General features: G+C 36.5%; 1 protein-coding gene across 14 annotated transcripts in view; it reads left to right on the top strand.

Annotated features, from left to right (window-relative positions):
* DLG1 (discs large MAGUK scaffold protein 1) overlaps positions 1-23,029 on the top strand; it is a 270,955-nt gene that overhangs the window by 5,024 nt on the left and 242,902 nt on the right. For all 14 annotated transcript variants that reach the window (XM_024994948.2, XM_059888069.1, XM_024994955.2 and 11 more), the window contains exon 4: positions 18,328-18,494. In XM_024994948.2, coding sequence (XP_024850716.1) covers positions 18,328-18,494 — 167 coding nt within the window. The remainder of the gene's footprint in view (positions 1-18,327; positions 18,495-23,029) is intronic.

Here is a 23,029-nt window from a genome sequence, read left to right as displayed (position 1 = left end):
TGGCATGTGAAATAATGGTGCCTTTTATAGTTGATAGTGTCAGTATCAGTATCCTCAATTCAGTGAAATATGGTAATCATTGTTCTTGCTCTGAGGCTTGGTAGTAGTATCCTTGATACTACTTGAAAGTAGAAAAGATTTTATTAACTTCAGAGTTTCAGCTAAGTTGTTTCTTTAGAGGTGAGTGTTTAAATTATAGCTTTAAAAAAGTCTGTGAACTGGGCGTTTAAAAAAAATTTATTCCCCAAACATCTGGTGGTTATTTTTGTATAAATGGGAAATAAAGTCCACCTAATTTTAATCCCTAATTTAGGTGAGAGCAAGTTGAAAACTTAATGTATTTGATTTTGTAGTCTCATTTTCTGTACTTCTAGTTGAAAATTTTGTGAGTAAAATAGATTGGATATGGTTTGATGATAGTCAGCTGTTCAGGTCCATAGTGGTTTGTGGTCATCTCTCAGTCTCAGGTTTGTCTGGGATCAGAGAGGATCTCGGTAGTCCTCAAAGATTTTGTAGCAGTCTAGACCTCTGGGTTTACTTACGGGACCAGAGTACCCATCTACCTTCCTTGTCCATAGGAGAAAATCCTAGGCTAAAGATCAGACTGGCTTTGGAGACTTTAGTAAGTTGAATCACATGATTTGTATATTTTGTCTGTGATAAATAGCAGTCTTATTTTAAAGCACTATTTTATTTTAATTCTGCACATATTTCAAAGTGAAGATGGATTATGCAATGAAACTGTCCATTTCTGAGATTTTTAGCTTCAAATTTGTTTACTGCTACTTTATTAACTTTCCCTTGCCCTTGTAAACATAGTGAACTGCATTTAAATTTGGAAATACTGAGTTTCAGGTGTGACTCCTTTTTTAATTGTAAAAGAAAAACCTAAAATCTATCACCTTAACCATTTTTAAAAGTGTTGGTTAGCGTGTTAAGTATATTCATATTGCTGTAAAACAATTCAGAACTTTTTCATCTTGCAAAACTAAAACTTGATATGTGTTAAGCAACAGCTCCCCTTTTCTTCCTCTCTCCAGACCTTGGTAACCACCATTCTACTTTCTGTCTCTGATTTTGACTACTATAAATACCTCATATAGGGAAATCATAAAGTATTTGTCTTTTTGTGACAGGTTTATTTTACTTAAATGTTCTCAAAGTTCATTCATGTTGTAGCATGTGATAGGATTTCCTTCCTTATTAAGGATGAATAATAGTGAGTGGTGGCAGGTGGCATTGTCCACCTCCCCAAATATGTGTGTGTGTTTGTATAAATGTGTGTGTGTCAGATTTTTGTTTATCCATTGATCCCTAGATAGATGTTTGCATTGTTCTACCTCTTGACTGTTGTGAACAGTGTGACTGTGTGAGTATGCAAGTATCTCTTTGAGAATCTACTTTCAGTTCTTTTGAGTGTACATGTGAAAGTGGCATTGTAGGATCGTATGATAGTTAAATTTTTAATTTTTCCAAGGAACCACCATAATGTTTTTCATAGAAATTGCATCTTTTTATAATCCCAGCAACAGCGCACAGGGTTCCAGTTTCTCCAGCTTTGCTAACACTTGATTTTCAGTTTTTTTGATAGTAGCCATCCTAATGGATGTGATAATATGATTACTTTTTAAGAATGTAAAAAGTAATAATGGCTAATATTTATTAAACACTGTCTGTGTGCTGATAAAAATATCTCATTTAGTCATCATAATTCTGTGAGATGTGTATTCACCTATGAGGTGATTATACCATTTTATAGATTAGAAGAAAAAGAGGAGATGGGTGATTATGTAGCTTGCCCAAGAATTCTCAGATAGTCAGTTGTGGAGCCAGAAACTGGACTTGGCTAATCTGATCCAGAGTCTCTCTTCACCTTCAACCATTAGGGTGGTCTTTATCATAAGTTTAATACTATTATGGGATAAAGAACACTGACAACAGGTATGTTTAACATGGATGTTGCTCTGTAGGGTCAATGTTTTTTAAAAGTTTTTACTTTAAAGGAGAATGTTTATAATGATGGAATACATACTTTGAAAAGTGTATTCAGTAATCAGAGTTTACACACTTCCAGCCATAATGGTAAAATGTCAGAGTTCCTTAGATTTTTGCTTATTATTGGCCTCAGTGATATATGTTAGTATATCGTTGTACACCTGTGTGTGTGTGTGTGTGTGTGTGCAGGTTTGAGGAAGGAAAACAGTTATAACAAAATATGGATCAGACTATTGGCTACAACTTTATGGAATTGGAGGAAAATTTTATTAACTTTCTGGTTGGTGGTTTTGATTGAATTGGGTTGTTACTTATTTGTTACTCTTGCTTTGAGGCAATACTTTGAAAAAGCAGAAGCTGGTTGAATTTTCTTTAGAACCTTGCAATCACACAGCTGTAAAAGCATCTTTAAATATTTCTTCTAGCCCTAGTTATTTTATGTATGTAGGGACAGTAAATTTTTTCATAATAAAAATTTCTTTTTCCAATAATTTTCCCGATATACTATCCAGGTATTGCATTTAGTTGTCAAGTCTCTTTATTGTTGCTGTCAGTCTCTGTGTCATGTCCGACTCTTTATGGCCCCGTGGACTGCAGCATGCCAGGCTTCCCTGTCCTTCCTGTCCCCTGTTCTTCACCATCTCCCAGAGCTTGCTGAAATTCACTGTCCATTCAGTCAATGATGCCACCCAACCATCTTGTCCTCTGTCGTCCCCTTCTCCTGCCTTCAGCCTTTCCCAGCATCAGGGTCTTTTCTGATGATCCAGCTCTTCTCATCAGTTGGCTAGAGTACTGGAGCTTCAGCTTCAGCATCAGTCCTTCTAATGAATATTCAGGGTTGAGTTCCTTTAAGATTGACTGGTTTGGTCTCCCTGAAGTCCAAGGGACTCTCAAGAGTCTTCTCCAACACCACAGTTCAGAAGTATCAATTCTTCAATGCTCAGCCTTCTTTATGGTCCAACTCTCAAATTCATACATGAGTACTGGAAAAACCATAGCTTTGACTAGATGGACCTTTGTTGGCAAAGTAATGTCTCTGCTTTTTAATATGCTGTCTAGGCTAGTCATAGCTTTTCTTCCGAGGAGCAAGCGTCTTTTAATTTAATGGCTGCAGTCACTATCTGCAGTGATTTTGGAGCCCCCCGCCAAAATAGTCTCTCACTGTTTCCATTGTTTCCCATCTGTTTGCCATGAAGTGATGGGACCAGATGCCATGATCTTAGTTTTTTGAATGTTTGAGTTTTAAACCAGCTTTTTCAGTCTCCTCTTTCACCTCATCCAGAGGTCCTTTAGTTCTTCTTTGCTTTCTGCCATAAGGGTGGTATCATCTGCATATCTGTGGTTATTGATATTTCTCCCAGCAGTCTTGATTCCAGCTTGTGCTTCATTCAGCCCGGCATTTCGCGTGATGTACTCTGCATATAAATTAAACAAGCAGGGTGACAATATATAGCCTTGACATACTCCTTTCCCAATTCTGGGGTTTCCCTGGTGGCTCAGATGCTAAAGCGTCTGCCTGCAATGCAGGAGACCTGGGTTTGATTCCTGGGTCAGGAAGATCCCCTGAAGAAGGAAATGGCAACCCACTCTAGTACTCTTGCCTGGAAAATCCCATGGCCGGAGGAGCCTGGTAGGCTGCAGTTCATTTGGTCGCAAAGAGTCGGACATGACTGAGCGACTTCACTTTCACTTTCCCAATTTTGAATCAGTCAGTTGTCCATGTTCAGTTCTGTTGCTTCTTGACCTGCATACAGGTTTCTCAGGAGACAGGTAAGGTGGTGTGGTATTCCCATCTTTTGAAGAATTTTCCACAGTCTGTGTGATCCACACAGTCAAAGGCTTTAGTGTAATCAATGAAGCAGAAGTCGATGATTTTCTGGAATTCTCTTGCATTTTCTAAGATCCAGCAGATATTGGCAATTTGATCTCTGGTCCTCTTTAGTCTTCTTTAATCTGTGCACATTTCCACAGCCTTTGTCTTTTATGACATTAACATATTTGAAGAATATAGTTCCCCCTGCTCTTATTTTTTTATATAAAGTTTCCTGTTGTAAGTTTGCTTATATTTGCTTGTGATTAAACTCAGGTTATGTATTCTCTGTGTTTCTGTACATCCAGATAGGTACATGTCTTCTGCCCTTTATTTAATGTTAATTTTAATCACCCAGTTAAGGTATTGTCTGATTGCTCCTAGTCTGTAGTTACTTTTTTCCCCTTTGCAGTTTATAAGCAGTATATGGGGGAGACACTTTAACACCTTGTAGTCTCCCTGCTCTTTAGAGACATTTCCATCTGGGCTTAGCATCCACTGATGATGCTTGCCTGAATCAGTTTTTACTGTGTTGAAAATGACAGTTGAAAGATTGTAGTAGAGTTTTTTTTTTTTTTTTGTAATACAGCAGCACTTTTTTATAGTTTCCAGTTAACACTTGGCATTTTACTATAATTAAGAGCACTCCTCTTCCATTTACCTACCTACCTACTAGCTATCATATTTCTTTCAGTGGTTGATCATTTATTATCATCCTTAATGATTTTGGTGTTTAGATTGTCTCAGATTTACCTAGTATAAGGCTTCTCTAGCTTGGCCGTAATGTCTTTATGGCATTCCCTCATTTTTTTTTAAGCACTTTTGTAGTTTTTGACATAACAAGATGTTCTAGGTTCATCTTGTGCATAACCTGCCCCACCCTTAGAATCAACCATTTCTTTGAGAAGTTCTGGTTCCTTTTGATACATACCTTGTTTTAAGGAATATACTATGACTGTTCAGTTCAGTCACTCAGTCGTGTCCGACTCTTTGCGACCCCATGAATCGCAGCACTCCAGGCCTCCCTGTCCATCACCAGCTCCTGGAGTTGACTCAGACTCAGGTCCATCGAGCCAGTGATGCCATCCAGCCATCTTATCCTCTGTCGTCCCCTTCTCCTCCTGCCCCCAATCCCTCCCAGCATCAGAGTCTTTTCCAATGAGTCAGCTCTTCGCATGAGGTGGCCAAAGTACTGGAGTTTCAGCTTTAGCATCATTCCTTCCAAAGAAATCCCAGGGCTGATCTCTTTCAGAATGGACTGGTTGGATCTCCTTGCTGTCCAAGGGACTCTCAAGAGTCTTCTCCAACACCACAGTTCAAAGGCATCAATTCTTTGGCGCTCAGCCTACTTCACAGTCCAACTCTCACATCCATACATGACCACTGGAAAAACCATAGCCTTGACTAGATGAACCTTTGTTGGCAAAGTAATGTCTGCTTTTGAATATGCTATCTAGGTTGGTCATAACTTTCCTTCCAAGGAGTAAGCGTCTTTTAATTTCATGGCTGCAGTCACCATCTGCAGTGATTTTGGAGCCCAGAAAAATAAAGTCTGACACTGTTTCCACTGTTTCCCCATCTATTTCCCATGAAGTGATAGGACCAGATGCCATGATCTTCGTTTTCTGAATGTTGAGCTTTAAGCCCACTTTTTCACTCTCCACTTTCACTTTCATCAAGAGGCTTTTTAGTTCCTCTTCACTTTCTGCCATAAGGGTGGTGTCATCTGCATATCTGAGGTTATTGATATTTCTCCCAGCAATCTTAGTCATATCATATTTAAAGTGTTGGAATAATTTATTTTGGATACTGGCTTGACCTTTTTTCTCTTTCTAGTGTGTGAAACAACAAATTATAATACATAGTTTAAAAGTTTATGTACTTCCCTCTTTGGGAATCAAAATGATTTTTTAAATGTATGGTAGTTTAGTCAAAAGCAGAGTAAACTGTGCCTGAGTAGGTTTGAATGTTGTATATTTTAGTTTACAAAAACATTGTACTTGCTTTTAATCAATTAACTGGTAAAATTTTTCTCTCTGAAATGATTGGATTGTGTTTCATTGTACATTAGCTGTCTAGTTGTTTTTTGTCTAACCCTCCAGAGTGCAATTTATAAACATTTATGGTCAGATATGTGTACTTTATATAAAATATTATAAGCAAGAGAATTCTTACAACAGAGATAACCTACTTCTTCCATAGGGTAAAGATCCTTCTAGAATCTTATTCTTGTGTATATATACACTCTTTCATTTTGCAAAACAAAGTCCTGTATACAAATTTTGTGTGTAGAACATGGTGCTCAGTTGCATCTAACTTTTTGTGACCCCATGGACTGTAGCCTACAAGGCTCCTCTGTCCATGGAAATTCCAGTATTCTTTCTTGTCACCTGTGGTTTTGGTGGAATTGTCCAGGCAAGAATACTGGAGTGGGTTGCCATTTCCTCCTCCAGGGATCTTCTCAACCCAGGAATTGAACCCTGGTCTCCTGCATTGAGGAGAAAGCAATGGCAACCCACTCCAGTACTCTTGCCTGGAAAATCCCATGGACGGGAGGCTGGTAGGCTGCAGTCCATGGGGTCGCTAAGAGTCGGACCCACTTTCACTTTTCACTTTCACGCATTGGAGAAGGAAATGGCAACCCACTCCAGTGTTCTTGCCTGGAGAATCCCAGGGATGGCAGAGCCTGGGGGGCTGCCGTCTATGGTGTCGCACAGATTCGGACACGACTGAAGTGACTTAGCAGCAGCAGCAGCAGCTCCTGCATTGACATGCGGATTCTTTACCACTTGAGCCACCTGGGAAGCTCCAAATAAAACATGGTATAATTGATTCTACAATTCAATGGGAATTGATACTTAAAATTGTTACATAAAATGAAAAATATCATCAGATTAAAATTATCCTTAAAAATTCTTCAGGAATTGTGTCTCATTAACTACAATTCCACTGTTTTCTCTCTAGTGGAGAGAAATAATTTCTTCAGTTGGGCAGCAGATGAAGTAGTTGACTTGTGTTTAAATACCTTTAGTATTAAAAGCACATAATTCTAGAATCACATTCAGCACAGTGAAATATAGAGAGATGCTATGATAATGGAGACTACCTGAGGGAACAGTCTTCTCTCTTTTCAGTTTTTATTTGCTGGCATTTGCTTACTGGACTAATAGGAAGAATTTCCCTATTTTTGGTGGAAAGAGGTACTGTGGTTGAATTTGCTTAAGTGTATACAGTGTGACTTCTCTGTGCTGTACATTTTAATTATCCCACAAAGTTTATCATTATGTGCCTTTCCATATCAATGGGTTGTGCTGTTTAAAGACTGTTGCAATGTATAGATTTTTCTGTAGTTATACTAATAATTTCCCAGGAGCATTTAGATATATAATTTTTCTGACTTATAGACAACATTGCTTTTGTATATGTTCTTCGTTCTATATCCTTGATTATATTCTTTGGATAAGTTCCTAGAAATGAACTGCTTGGTAAAGGGGATGCACAATTTAAAAAGGCTTTTGATGTGATTTTTGTTTGTTTAATTACTGTCAAAAATGTTATATTAATTTAATTTTTTAGATATGTGGAAGAATGACAAATTTACTATCCCTTAAGCACATCAAAGTATTATCTTTTTAGTATTTTCTATTCTGATCTGTAGAAGACACCTGTAGTCATTTTGATGTTTTATTTTGTATTTTTTTGAATAAATAACCAACGACGTAAGAATTTTCTTATATCGTTGTTAATTTCTGTGATTTATTTGTTCATGTCATGTGCCCCCCACCACTCTTTTTTTCCATTTTTTTCCTTAGAGGTATAAAATGTCCATTCAAGATATCAATGCTACCTGCCTTTGCAAGTTGCATTTGTTTTTAATGCATTGTCATTTGTTTTTAAACTAATTTTTAAAAAATTACCCCTGGTATTATGCTTAGAAAGACTTTCTTATCCCTAAGATTATAAAAATATTTGCTGTGTTCAAATTCTGTCATGGCTTCTTTTTTCAACGTTTAAAATTTTAATACATTTGTAAATTATTTTGAAATGAAGTATGAGATTGCTTGTTTTTTAATATAAATTTGTTATTTAATATGTTCCCTTAAACATTTAAAAAATTATTAGACTTCTTCAGGATTTTTAGATTTATAGAAAAATTGAGTGGAAAGCACAGTTTCCATATCCTTACCACTGCACACTCCCATTTCTCATATTATTGACATTTTTATTAGAGTGGTATATTTGTTACAGTTGATAAGCCAGTATTAAATAACTAAAGTCCATAGTTTACATTAAGATTTGCTCTTTGTGTCAATACATTGATAAACTTGACATACACATTTGTTGCTTTGACAAACGTATTCACTGTTACAGTATCATGCAGGATAGTTTCACTCCCCTAAAAATCTGTGTTCCACATATTTATCCCTCTGTCCTTCTCACCAAACCCCTGGCAACCACTGATCTTTCTGCTGTCTCTTGCTCTACCTGTTCTTCTCTTTCTCCCTCCTCCTAAATCCCTGGGAACCAGTTATCTTTTTATTGTCTACATAGTTACGCCTTTTCCAGAATGTTATATAGTTAAAATCTCAACTGTGTGGCCTTTTCATATTGATTTCTTTCACATAGCAGTATGTATTTTGCTTATCAAAGGTAAGGTTTCTCCATGTCTTTTCATGACTTGATAGCTCATATCTATTTTAAGTTTTTAAAGACTTTATTTTTTAGAGCAATTTTAGATTCGCAGCAAAATTGAGAAGGTACCTGCCCTCACACATGCATAGACTCTCTCATATTTGGCATCTCCCATGAGAGTGGTGCATTTGTCACAGTTGAGGAACCTGCATGAGCACATTATTATCACCCAAAGTCCATAGTTTGACCTTAGTATTCACTCTTGGGTTTGTATGTTTTGTAGGTTTGGACAAATGTGTGATGACCTGTGTCTACCATTGTAGATAGATACTTATATATATCCACGACACTATACAGAATAGTTTTACTGTCCTAAAAATCCTCTGTACTCTGCCTATTCACCTGTCTCATCTCCAACCCCTGGCAATCACTGATCTTTTTACTCTCTGTATCGTTCAGTGTTTTCCAGAATGGCATATAATTGGAATCACACAGCATGTAGCCTTTTTACATTGGCTTCTTTCACTTAGTAGTATTCATTTAAGGTTCCTCCACATACATGGGTGTTTTTGTTGTTTTTAATTTTTTAAGTGTTGAATGATATTCTGTTGTCTGGATGTACTGCAGTTTATTCATTCACCTATCAAAGGATGTTTGGGTTGCTTCCAGCTTTTGGCAGTCATGAATAAAGTTGCTATAAACATCTGTGTGCAGGTTTTTCTGTGGACATAAGTTTTCATCTCATTTGGGTAAATATTGAGGAACATGATTGCTGGATTATGTTGTAAGAGTGTGTTTAGTTTTATAAGAAACCACCAAACAGCTTTCCAAAGTGGCTGTATCGTTTTGTATCCCTACTGGTAGTGAATGAGAATTCCTGTTGTTTCATTTTTTGCCGGCAGTAGTTGTTGTCAGTGTTCTGTATTTTGACCTTTCTAATAGATGTACAGTGATACCTTGTTTTAATGTGCATATCCCTGATGATATATGGTGGAATATCTTTTCATATGCCTATTTGCCATCTGTGTGTCTTTGCCAAGGTATCTGTTAAGGTTTATTTTTTAAAAATACTTATTTATTTGGCTGCTTCAGGTGTTAGGTGTGGAGTGTGGGATCTTTGATCTTCACTGTGGCAGGAGCAATCTTTAGTTACGGCATGCGGGATCTTCAGTTGCCTGCAAATTCCTTAGTTGCGGCTTGTGATGTTTAGTTCCTTGACCAGGGATTGAACGTAGCCCCCTGCATTGACAACCCACTCCAGTATTCTTACCTGAAAAATTCCATGGACAGAGGAGCCTTGTTGGGTACAGTCCATAGGGTTGCAAAGAGTTGGACACAACTGAGCACGCATGCATGCACCCCTGCATTGGGAGCTGGGGGTCTTAGCCAGTGGACCACCAGAGAAGTCGCACCTGTTAAGGTATTTTTCTTAATATTTTTTCCATTAGCTAGAATATTACTCATAGATTAGAGATGTCACCTATATTATATTGAAAGATTGAAGGCAAAAGGAGTAGGGCAGCAGAGGATGAGATGGTAATATAGCATCATTGACTCAACATGAATTTGAGCAATCTCTGGGAGATGGTGGACGACAGAGGAGCCTAACATACTGCGGTCTATGGTTTCAAAAAGAGTCCGACACGACTTGGCAACTAAACAACAAATTGTAACTAAAAGCTAGAAAACTTTTCCTCAAGTTCCTTTGAGGGGATTTCTGAACTTCCTTACTTCCCTTACTCCTAGTGTTTGCAAACTTTAAGTTTTAGCAAGAAAATAATAAATTTTTGCTTAGATTTGAAGACTTCTGAAATACATATATTTTCAGTTCCGTTCAGTTCATTTGCTCAGTCGTGTCCGACTCTTTGCGACCCCATGAATCACAGCACGCCATAGAAAAAGTTTTGTAACAGGTAGAAATGATTCGTCTCAGTTCTGTTGGACGAATTACTTGTATTTAAGTTTAATATTTGAGAATTTTTCTGTTGTATGTGGTATAGTTTTGTGATCTTATAATTTAGATCTTTGTTCAGGAACTGGGGAACTAGTTTGGTCCAAAACAGTGAAAGTACATGCAAACTACAAATGGAAAATGAGTAATAGATTGTGATAAGACTGATCTGTAGGATCAACAGAATCAGTATTTTCAACTGTGAGTCAACTAAGGCTAGTTTTCCTCCAATCCAAGTTTTAATATTTTTGTATTTTCTCTTCTTGCCTACTTTAGTGCATCATTATTTTCAAAGGAAATAATCTTTTTCAAGGGTGATAAAATGCATCAGACATTTTAATGATATGTCTGGTATATATCTGAGTGAGCTATGTGTATTTTCAGATGAGTATGGGATCACTCTTGTCTATTTAATGGCAGTCATTTTAACTACCATCACATTCTCCCATTTTCTTTACACTTTAATAGTAAATGATTTACTATGATTTAAAATACAGTTATCAAATTTTTACAGAAATCTACCTTTTTAGGTGCTTTAAATAGGAAAGATTTAGGTGTATAAATTTTTCCTCAATTATCTCAGTCTCCCAAAGACATTATTGTTCATCTTTCAATTCTCTTGTTTTACTTCAAGAGTATATACACTCTGTTAATACTGATTGGCTGAATGTGTTAAGTGTTCAGAGTAAACGCATTAATTCTTTATTTTCATGAAGTTGATCTTTTAAGAATAACTTGGATTTTCAGACATTGGCATGTTGAATAGACTTAGGAAATAGAGATTGGGATTATACTAGAATTTACCTTGTTTGTTTTTGTCTTATATTTGTATAGTAACTTGTTTTACTTTAGACTACATACATTATGGTTTACTCCATGTTATACTCTCTAGTTTAGAAAACTCTAAAGGAAAAAGTAGGACATATTTTGAATCCTAGAATGTTACTTTGTAGAAATATTTACTTGTCATGATGATAATCTGATTTTTTTTCTGAATCTTTATGGTTACAGTCAGTGATGATAACTCTCTTCCGACATATACAATGTAGATTCACTGTGAAAAACAGAGACTGCATGGGAAATATAAAATATTAATACTTGGGACTCCTCTAAGAAAAGCTCAAGTTGTGTATGCAGTTTTTCCAGAGGGTGCCTTTTTTGTTTGGGTCACCTTTGAAAAAGCTTCACAGATACTACTGAAGGAATTGTAATTGAGAACTAGTTTCTGAAGAAGTATTATTACTTGCTCACTTCTGTTGTCTTGGGATACCCTGAAGATGAAGTATGGTGGACAAATGAAATAAAGTGAATAAACTGTGGAATGTTAGTCAAGATGAAATATGAGTCAAGAATTAAGATGTAATGTGTGTGTGTATATATATATTTTAAGGAAAGTGATAATAATTGTGCTGCTGCTGCTGCTAAGTCGCTTCAGTCGTGTCCAACTCTGTGCAACCCCATAGACGGCAGCCCACCAGGCTCCCCCATCCCTGGGATTCTCCAGGCAAGAACACTGGAGTGGGTTGCCATTTCCTTCTCCAATGATAATAATTGTGACAACCTATCATTTCAAAAATACCACCATACTATACATGTGTGTGTGTGTGTGTGTGTGTGTGTGTGTGTGTATATATATTATGGAGAAGGCAGTGGCACCCCACTAAAGTACCTCTTGCCTGGAAAATACAATGGACGGAGGAGCCTGGTGGGCTGCAGTCCATGGGGTCGCTAAGAGTTGGACACGACTGAGCAACTTCACTTTCACTTTTCACTTTCATGCATTGGAGAAGGAAATGGCAACCCACTCCAGTGTTCTTGCCTGGAGAATCCCAGGGACGGGGGAGCCTGGTGGGCCCCCGTCTATGGGCTCCATAGAGTTGGACACGACTGAAGCAACTTAGCAGCAGCAGTAGCAGCAGCATACATACGTTAACAACTATGTCAGTACTTTTGCTTATGGTTTTAGTTAGCCACATATGGTAACTAATCTCTTTAAATTGGGTCTTATCTGACAATATTAGTTCTCCTGACCCAAGTAAGAAGCAAAGAACTAAATAGCTGAAATAGATGTTATCAGTTGAGTTCAGTCGCTCAGTCGTGTCCAACTCCTTGCGACCCCATGAACTGCAGCACTACAGGCCTCCCTGTCCATCACGAACTACCGGAGTTTACCCAAACTCATGTCCATCGAGTTGGTGATGCCATCCAACCATCTCATCCTCTGTCGTCCCCTTTTCCTCCTTCCCTCAATCCTTCCCAACATCAGGGTCTTTTCAAATGAGTCAGCTCTTCACATCAGGTGGCCAAAGTATTGGAGTTTCAGTTTCAACATCAGTCATTTCAATGAACACCCAGGACTGATCTCCTTTAGAACGGACTGGTTGGATCTCCTTGCAGTCCAAGGGACTCTCAAGAGTCTTCTCCAACACCACAGTTCAAAAGCATCAATTCCTCTGTGCTCAGCTTTCTTTATAGTCTAACTCTCACATCCATACATGACTACTGGAAAAACCATAGCCTTGACTAGACGGATCTTTGTTGGCAAAGTAATGTCTCTGCTTTTTAATACGCTGTCTAGGTTGGTCATAACTTTGCTTCCAAGGAGTAAGCGTCTTTTAATTTCATGGCTGCAGTCACCATCTGCAGTGATTTTGGAGCCCCCCAAAATAAAGTCAGCCACTGTTTGCACTGTTTCCTCGTCTATTTGCCATGGAGTGATAGAACCGGATGCCATGATCTTAGTTTTCTGAATGTTGTGCTTTAAGCCAACTTTTTCACTCTCCTCTTTTACTTTCATCAAGAGGCTTTTCAGTTCCTCTTCACTTTCTGCCATAAGGGTGGTGTCATCTGCATATCTGAGGTTATTGATATTTCTCCCGACAATCTTGATTCCAGCTTGTGCTTCCTCCAGCTCTGCGTTTCTCATGATGTACTCTGCATATAAGTTAAATAAGCAGGGTGACAATATACAACCTTGACGTACTCTTTTTCCTATTTGGAACCAGTCTGTGGTTCCACGTCCAGTTCTAACTGTTGCTTCCTGACCTGCATACAGATTTCTCAAGAGGCAGGTCAGGTGGTCTGGTATGCCCATCTTTTTCAGAATTTTCCACAGTTTATTGTGATCCACACAGTCAAAAGCTTTGGCATACTCAATAAAGAGAAATAGATGTTTTTCTGGAACTTTCTTGCTTTTTCTATGATCCATCGGATGTTGGCGATTTGATCTCTGGTTCCTCTGCCTTTTCTAAAACCAGCGTGAACATCTGGAAGTTCACTGTTCTCGTATTGCTGAAGCCCGGCTTGGAGAATTTTGAGCATTACTTTACTAGCGTGTTAGATGAGTGCAATTGTGCAGTAGTTTGAGCATTCTTTGGCATTGCCTTTCTTAGGGATTGGAGTGAAAACTGACCTTTTCCAGTCCTGTGGCCACTGCTGAGTTTTCCAAATTTGCTGGCATATTGAGTGCAGCACTTTCACAGCATCATCTTTGAGGATTTGAAATAGCTCACCTGGAAGTCCATCACCTCCACTAGCTTTGTTCGTAGTGATACTTCCTAAGGCCCACATATTATATCCCATATACTTCATTTAAACTGCCCTAGAATCTCATTCAACTTATTTTTTATTGTGATAAAGTATTATATATATATATATATCACATAAAATTTATCATTTTTAAGTGTGCAGTTCAGTGACATTGAGTAATTTCACACTGTTCTGTTGCTATCGCCAGTATCCATGTCTGGAATGTTTTCACTATCTCAAATTGAATTTCCTTTTTTAAAAATAAATTATTTATTTATTTTTGGCTGTCCTGGATCTTCATCGCTTTGCTGGCCTTTTTCTAGTTGCAGTGAGCAGGGGCTACTTTTGTTGTGGTGCACGGGCTTCTCATTGCAGTGGCTTCTCCTGTTGCAGAGCACGGGCTTTAAGGCATGCAGGCCTCAGTAGTTGTAGCACACGAGCTCGTTAGTTGTGGATCTCAGGCCCTGGAGTGCTGACTCAGTAGTTGTGGTGCATAGGCTGAGTTGTCTTGCGGCATGTGGAATCTTGCATTGGTGTCCCCTGCATTGGCAAGTAAATTCTTAACCACTGGACCACCGGAGAAGACCCAAATTGAATTTCTTTACCTATTAAACAGTAACTCCACATTCTCTTCTTATCCCAGTCTGGGAATACATTTTCTTTCTATCTCTATGTATTTGACTATTCTAGGTTCCTCATAGAAGTGGAATTATACAATATTTGTCCTTTTGTGTTTGACTTACCGTACTTAGCATCATGTCTCCTCAAGATTCGTTTATCTGTGGTAGATTTAATCAGAATTTTATTCCTTTTAAAGGGTGAATAATAATACATTGTTTTTATATACCACATTTCATTTATTAACCATTCATCTGTTGATCAACAGTTAGGTTGTCTTCACCTTTTGGTTATTGTTAATAATGCTGCTATGAACATGAATATATAAATATTTGTTTGAGTCCTTACTTTCAGTTCTTTTGGGTATACCCATAAGTGGAATTGCTGAATCAGATGATGATTCTGTGTTTTAATATTTTGAGAAACCACCATATACATTCCACTGTGTAAGTGGAAAACATACACTGTTTTCCATGGTGACTGCATTATTTATATTCCCACCAACAGTGACTGTTTTTAATAATAGCCATCCTGATGGATGTTTACTCAGCTTGGATTTTCTTAAGTGTGTTATAGCCAATAATCTGGATATTTGGTTCTCTAATGCATAGGAGCTCCGATTCAGCAAATTAGGACTGTTTGATAGCTTAATATAAGACCTAGAAATGAGGCATTTTGATTGGTAAAAGCAAGTTGCAAGTGAACTTTTGAAAAATTCATCTAGGAAACTCTTTATTCCTTGACCATTAAACGTTTACTCTGAGTTATATTATGGGCTTCCCAGGTGGCACCAGTGGTACAGAATCTGCCTGCCAGTGCAGGAGACATAAGAGACACAGGTTTGATGCCTGAATCGGGAAGATCCCCTGGAGTAGGAAATGGCAGCCCACTCCAGTATTCTTGCCTGGGAGAGTTCCATGGGCAGAGGAGCCTGCTGGGCTATATAGTCCATGGGGCCACAAAGTGACTGAGCATACACAGAACGCTGAATTATATAATTAGTCTAGATTTCTGTTGTCCTATACTGTAGCCACTAGCCACTTGTGGGTATTTCACTTTAGTTCAGTTGCTCAGTTGTGTCCAACTCTGTGACCCCATGAATTGCAGCATGCGAGGCCTCCCTGTCCATCACCAACTCCTGGAGTTTACCAAAACTCATGTCCATCAAGTCAGTGATGCCATCCAGCCATCTCATCCTCTGCCGTCCCCTTCTCCTCCTGCCCCCAATCCCTCCCAGCATCAGGGTCTTCTCCAGTGAGTTAACTCTTCACATGAGGTTGCCAAAGTATTGGAGTTTCAGCTTCAGCATTAGTCCTTCCAGTGAACCCCCAGGACTGATCTCCTTTAGGATGGACTAGTTGGATCTCTTTGCAGTCCAAGGGACTCTCAAGAGTCTTCTCCAACACCACAGTTCAAAAGCATTAAAAGCATCAATTCTTCAGCACTCAGCTTTCTTCGCAGTCCAACTCTCACATCCATACATGACCACTGGAAAAACCATAGCCTTGACTAGACGGACCTTTGTTGGCAAAGTAATGTCTCTGCTTGTTAATATGCTATCTAGGTTGGTCATAACTTAAAGGGCAGTATATCAGTATTTCTGTTAATTATAGAATAAAAGGTCACATAGAAATTTAAAATTTGAAACTTCATTTACAGTATTGGAAAATACAAAAATTTTATGTAGTGACTTGGGTTGTTTATCTTGAGATTGGTAACTGACCAATTGCTCAACACTTATTTAGTGCTCTTAGGGGGCATAATACTATGCTAAGAGCTTTTTGTTTGTTTTGTTTTTGTGTAGGGGGTTGGAAATCTTTCTCTAGATAGGCAGGTAGATCTACAAGCATTTGTCTTCTACATATATAAAATATCTCTTATGTATATGGAAATATATGTTCTGCTACGTAAGTATATACATACTCTTGCACACATGTATGTCTTGTACAAAAAAGTTTTTCTCTAATATATTCTGGAAAACAGTCTGTATTTAACTTTCCCTAATTATTGTCACAATGTCTTGTATAGTGCACCCTCTCCAACCTTCCCCAAGCACACATACACACCAGTTAAGGCTTTGACATTACAGTTAGTTCCTGTGTCTTTTTTATTTCCTTTATACAGAAAAATCCTTACTTTTAAACAATTTATTTTCCCTTTCATGACATTGAAAGATACCAGGCCAGTGTCTTGTAGAATGTCTTCCTCTGAATCAGTTTTGTTCTTTGCTTTTCTGATATCATTTAACATGTTCCTCTGTCCCTTGTATTTTCTTTGAACTAGAAGTTGGTTCTAGAGACTTGATTTGGATTCAGGTTAAGCAATTTTTGTTTGATAAGAATCTTTTTTAGCTAACTCTCTGAATTTGAGGTTTGACTCTTCCATGATGCTTATGTGAACAGTTGACATAGTGATTCATGGTTTATAAAATGCTTTTACATACAGTTTTCCATAGGAATATTAACATCTTGTGAAATAGGTTGATATTATCCTCACTGTCAGACTTTAGTTTTTATTAACCTTTTACCTAGAAAGTTCTACAGTTCCATTGGTTATCAAAACTATAAAGGGAGTTACTTTGTTTCTGCTGTCTTCTGATGTTTTTTAAAGGAGATATTAATGTTTTCATCATGTTGAGAAACAAAAGTTATCCTTTCTAAATGTTATTTCTGGACTTCTCTAGTGGCTCAGTGGTAAAGAATCCACCTGCCAATGCAAGAGATGCAGGTTTGATCCCTGGGTCTGGAAGATCCACTGGAGAAGGAAATGGCAACTCACTCCAGTATTCCTGCATGGGAAATCCCTGGCAAGAGGAGCCTGGAAAGCTACAGTCCATGGGGTTGCAAAAGAGTTGGACACAGCTTAGCGAATTTACAGTTATTGTCTTTGGTTCTGTACAAGATAATACCCCATCTTTGCTGTTAAATAATAATTTCCCTCCTTTAAAAAATATCAACTCAAAATTATACCAGAAGATAAATAAAAAACTAGTAGTGGTGTACTTAAACATTATATAACTACCATTCAGAGTTTCTGAGCAGCATAACCAATGTTAATATACTAAATTCATGTAATTCCAGTTGATAACAGAGTAACTTAATCTTCCAAATTATTCTGTGCTTCTATAAGTACATTTGTCGTTTCTATTAGTGTTTTGCCATACTTTTAACTGATTGTTTCTAAAATAACAAAATATTTTAACTTACTGTTTTTAACTATTTGAATGTGAGGGTATCTAAAAATATTTCGCAATTCTTTGATTTTTGTATTAAATATTATTCTTTTTTTGTCTTAACTTTGGTTACTAGGGCAGTTTAAACCACTTGAGTCGTTTATGTTCCAAACCTGGATATTGGTGATACAAATTTATAAAATATCAGTAATGACTTATTTCTGCAGAATTCAAAATAATGATGTTAACTTCTATCTTTAGGAGCTGTGTATGTGCCAGTGTGCACTTTACATGCAGTACATGAATCCTTGTAACAATTCACAGTAATAAGAGGCAAGTAACTTGCCTATACAGGTGATAGTAGGGTGATGAAATAGGGATTTGAACTCAGCACTGACTATGAGGTATAAAAAGCCTGTGTGTTTTACACTGTGCCCTGCAGGTTCTGATATGACTGTGATGAAATAAAATACTCACTGTTTAAGTACATTATAAGATTGGATTTATTTTACTAATTGGAGTAAAAGTTTTGCTTTTGAGTTATATTGTTTTAGCAATGCATAGTTTAATTAGAAAATACAAATTACTTTTGAATTTTTCTTTTCCTTTCCTCACCTCTAGATATTCAAGAATTTTATGAAGTGACCTTACTGGATAATCCAAAATGTATAGATCATTCAAAGCAGTCTGAACCAATACAGCCTGTAAATACTTGGGAAATTTCCAGCCTTCCAAGCACTACTGTGACTTCAGAAACACTGCCAAGCAGCCTTAGCCCTAGTGTAGAGGTAAGATAAAAAAATTTTCCTTAAGCTGTTTTTAGTGATCAATTACTTAGGGCTCCTAAGTTTTTTCATTTCATTAAAATGGATATTTTGTGGGAGTATCTTTTATAATGGTATGAAAAAGATGGGATTAAAAATATTTTTGAAGAAAAAGCTCAATTTCTGGTACTGCTGTCTTAAAATGTAAATGGTTCAAAGTATGAAATACTTGACTGTTAAAGTATTACTTTAGTCTTATTAGTATTACTTTAGCCTTGTTAGTCTTAGTATTACTTAAAGTCTTTAGACTGTTAAAGAATACTCTGCATGGTAAACATCAGTGCAGCTCCTTTCTGGGATAATTAGATAGAAACTACTTTACTTTGAAAAGCTGGTTTTGCTCTGGTATTTTTTTTTTCAGACAGCAGTTGTTAAATTTATCTCTAGGATTCTCTCTTTATTGGCTTGAAGGATTGCATTGTTAAATCTCACTAGAGACTGATCAATAATGCTTAAGGACAGCATTGGTTTCTCTATTGTTTTTGAAGTTAAAAGTTGTATTTCTTTGAGCTTTCATAACTATTTTAGTAATGTTCTTTTTTGTTGTGATCTTTTATTGCTGGTGGAGTTATATATGGCATAACAGAGATGTGAAGTGTTTTGTAATGAGGATTCTGTCTGAGGCACATTAGTCATTTGAAGGTAGTTGTCTGACTGACTTTGATTCTAGTATCTTCTAATTACTGCTGGAGAAGTGCCTGGAAAATTGAATCAGGGAAAAGTATTGGTAGGCAGCAACCACACAGCCCTTTGTTAATGAAATAGAGAAATTCTCAGTTTCCTCTTATATGAGATAACATAGAACTATAGAATTTTAGAGCCAGAAGAATCAGAGAACATCTCATCCCCAACCCACCCCCCTTCATCTTAAAGATGAAGAAATTGCAACAAAAATGAATAACTTGACCCAGTTTATTTGGCTAATTTGGGTAAGTCTACCTTCTGATTGTAGACATAATAATACCCATTTCACAGTTCTCTTTATGAACTGTAGTATGTCCTTATATTTTTCTCTTTGGTTAGAAATTTTAGTGTTATGTTACCAGTGTGTCCTTATTTTCCTATTTTATTGTTTTTGTCATTTTCTCTTAGATAATTTCAGTTTCTGTTCCCTGTATTAGATATATCATTTGCACTTACATTAGTCCATTTCAGACTTCCCTGGTGGCTCAGATGGTAAAGCATCTGTCTACAATGTGAGAGACCTGGGTTCGATCTCTGGGTTGGGAAGATTCCCTGGAGAAGGAAATGGCAACTCACTCCAGTACTCTTGCCTTGAAAATCCCATGGACAGAGGAGCTTGGTGCAGGCTACTATCCATGGGGTCGCAAAGAGTCAGGCACGACTGAGCAACTTCTAGTCCATTTCAGATAGATGTTTAAAATGTTAATCAGTAATATAGTTTCTGTTTCACATTTATTGTATAAAGAATTTTAAGAACCATGTGAAATTTTAAGAGAATTGGCTTCTTATTTAATAACTTTATTTTTCTACTGTCTCATTTATGGTGCTGAGCTATAATTATAAAGCATAGAGTTCTTGAAGTTGATTTGTCTAATTTTATAGGAGACTGTGTAGATTATGGCTGGCTCAGTGTAACCAGTAAAAGTAAATGTTCATTAAGGTTAAATAAATGGACAGTTCTGCATGCTGGAAGTTAATTTCCATATAGATTTTAGTCTGAAAGATCGACTATGCATTGAATTCCATTAAGAATAGTATTGGAAACATTTTAACTTTTATAAAATTGTGAGGCACTGATACCTAGAACGCTTTTTGCATTGCTGGTTTCTGCATCTCCTGAAAGGTGTATTATGGACATAGTAAAGGTATCTAAAATTAATAGGAAAATAATACCCTTCAGACTGCAAATATCAGATCTTATTAATTAGGAATGCAGAGGAGAAGGAAATATGGTTACAAAATGTTAAGTAGGGCTTGGTGCATGGAAAATGCTGTAGTGGTGTTTGAAATCTGTACCCATTCATGGGTGGACTTAGTAAGGGAAAGTTGAGATATGTCCATCAAGTCCTAGCTTTGATCGACAAAGAGAAAAATCTGTGAGCTAAGGTCAGTTGAAGGCAAGTACTGTTTTGCAGAGAGGACAGAATACCTGAAGATGTTAATCTGAAAATGCAAATAGTTTTGAAATACACTGGTGGATGACAGTTATAAGACTTAAAAAATAATAAGCTTGGCATATTTGGAGATTTGATTTCTTTTCTTTTGAGGGAAAGAAGGAAAGGATGTTCCCGTGTTAGCCATCCATTTATGCTTCATTTGGACAGAAAACCTGCTTAAGTCACCTTTAATTTGATCTCTTATTTCAGTTTCTACTTTAGACTCTTAGGGGCACAGTGTTTGGGACTGAAAAGAGAGTTGGATCATTTAATTCACCTCACATGTTTTACCCAGTTGAAGAGAATCTGCTGACTTGAATTTAAACAAATGCAAACAAAAGTTTTTATTGGACTGTAACTTGAAAAAATGAAAATCATGAAAATATTTTGTCTTACACAAAAACTTAGAGTATTTTTACACAGTGCCCAAATTTTTGGATTAAAAAATAGTCTTTTTCAGACAAAATGGTGTGCATCATGATCTTCTCTCTCTCACTTTGTGTTCACTTTTGCAGGACTATCTTAAAGAGTTACTTTTGCAAAAAGTATTTGAGATTGATCAATTTCCACCTTGGCTTGTCTCTCTTATTCTGTTAAGTAAAAATTTTTGTCTTGGAAAGCATCTATCCACTTTTCTTTCTTGCCCTTTTATTTTTTTAACTGTTGATAACTGATCTAACTCTTGCAAGATTCCCATTGTCAGTTAATATGTAGCCATGTGATTGTTTTTCTTCTATTTCTTCTGATGTAATAAAATAAGAATTAATGCTATTTTTAAAAGTATTAATTAGTATCATAATATTAATTTAGTTTGTATTCCATTTAGTTATAACTTTTTTGGCTTTGGTATATCTTTCTTTTACTTTGAACATATGCCTAGTAATACTAATTCATTTAATTAGTATTCCATTTAATTATAACTTTTTTTGGTTTTGGTATATCTTTCTTTTACTTTGAACATATGCCTAGTGAGATGTTTGGAAATGTTTGTGTAATATTAATGATTGTGGGTGATGGGGATATTTTTTCTTAGTACTTTTCTGTTACTTTCAAAACATAATGAGCATGTGTCATTTTTATAAAAACAAATCCATTCTAAAATAAGAGCAATTACTTTTAGAGATTGTAAGGAGAAGAATATTTGAAAGGAAGCAAAATGCAAGAGTAGGAGAAACTGCCTGATTTAAAGAGAAATTCCAACAGAGGGGGCACGCATATTCTTTTTGTCTGCTCAAACAGGATGCCATAGACTGAGTAGCTTATCAATAACACAGATTTATTTCTTACAGTTCTGGAGAATGGGAAGTCCAAGATCAAATCACTAATAGATTCACTGTGTAGTGAGATCTCACTTTCTGGTTCATCAGTGACCATTTTCTTGCTGTGTCCTCATCACCAGAGAAGGTGTGAAGAAGCTCTCTGAGATTTCTTTTGTACCAGCACTAAAGCCATTCACAAAATCTCTACTCAAGACATAATCACTTCCCAAAGGCCCCATTTGTTAATACTGTCACATTTGGGGTTAGAATTTCAACCTGTGAATTTGGAGAAGGATACATTTAGTCTATGGTAATCCTGTTTGTGATGATACAGTACATTTCAAATGGAGCAAAGATTCAAAGGTTTAAAAAAAACCCATAAAAATAAACTTTTAAATTATTTTTGGATAGAGTGAAAGCTTTTCTAAACATGACAACAAAGAAAATCTTGAAAAATTCAAAGAAAAGGTTACTGACTCTGTAGAATTGTAGAATTTCTTTGTGGACTTTACAGAGTTTGATTGTTTGAACTTTGATTGTAGAATTTCTATATCTTGAAAGATACAATGAGGAAATAAGAAATGATACTCTGGGAAGAAATTCCATCACGTATAAAAAAAGGAATGAATTTCTAACCCTTTTAACTCAGGAAACCTCTTATAGGTCAGTAAGAAGAAAAAGGCCAAATTCAATAGGAAAGTGACCAAAGGATAGGAATGGGCAGTTTGGAGGGAAAGAAATATAAATGGACCAATGAACCTATGAAGAGATGGTCAATGTAACTTAAAAAAAATGAACAGAATATTTTTCACTAACTTGACTGTCAAAGATTCAGTATGAGGAAACAGAAACTCTTATACTGTTGGTAGGAGAATACTGTGTATAACAATTTTTAAAGATAGCTTGACAGTAAATATTCATATCCTTTGATCCAGTATATGTCATGGATGGACTCACAAACTGTTAATATATATTAAAAATATATGTACATTACAGTATTACTTATAAAATTAGTAAAAAACAAAGCAATCTAAATGATTATTAGTAAGAAACTGGATAAACATGTTATTGTACAGCCACTTAATGCAATATAAAGTAGCACGCGTAAAAATACAAGTCT

Source organism: Bos taurus, chromosome 1 (assembly GCF_002263795.3).
Source record: "Bos taurus isolate L1 Dominette 01449 registration number 42190680 breed Hereford chromosome 1, ARS-UCD2.0, whole genome shotgun sequence".
NCBI lineage: Eukaryota > Metazoa > Chordata > Mammalia > Artiodactyla > Bovidae > Bos > Bos taurus.
This window is presented reverse-complemented; position numbering and strand designations above follow the sequence as displayed.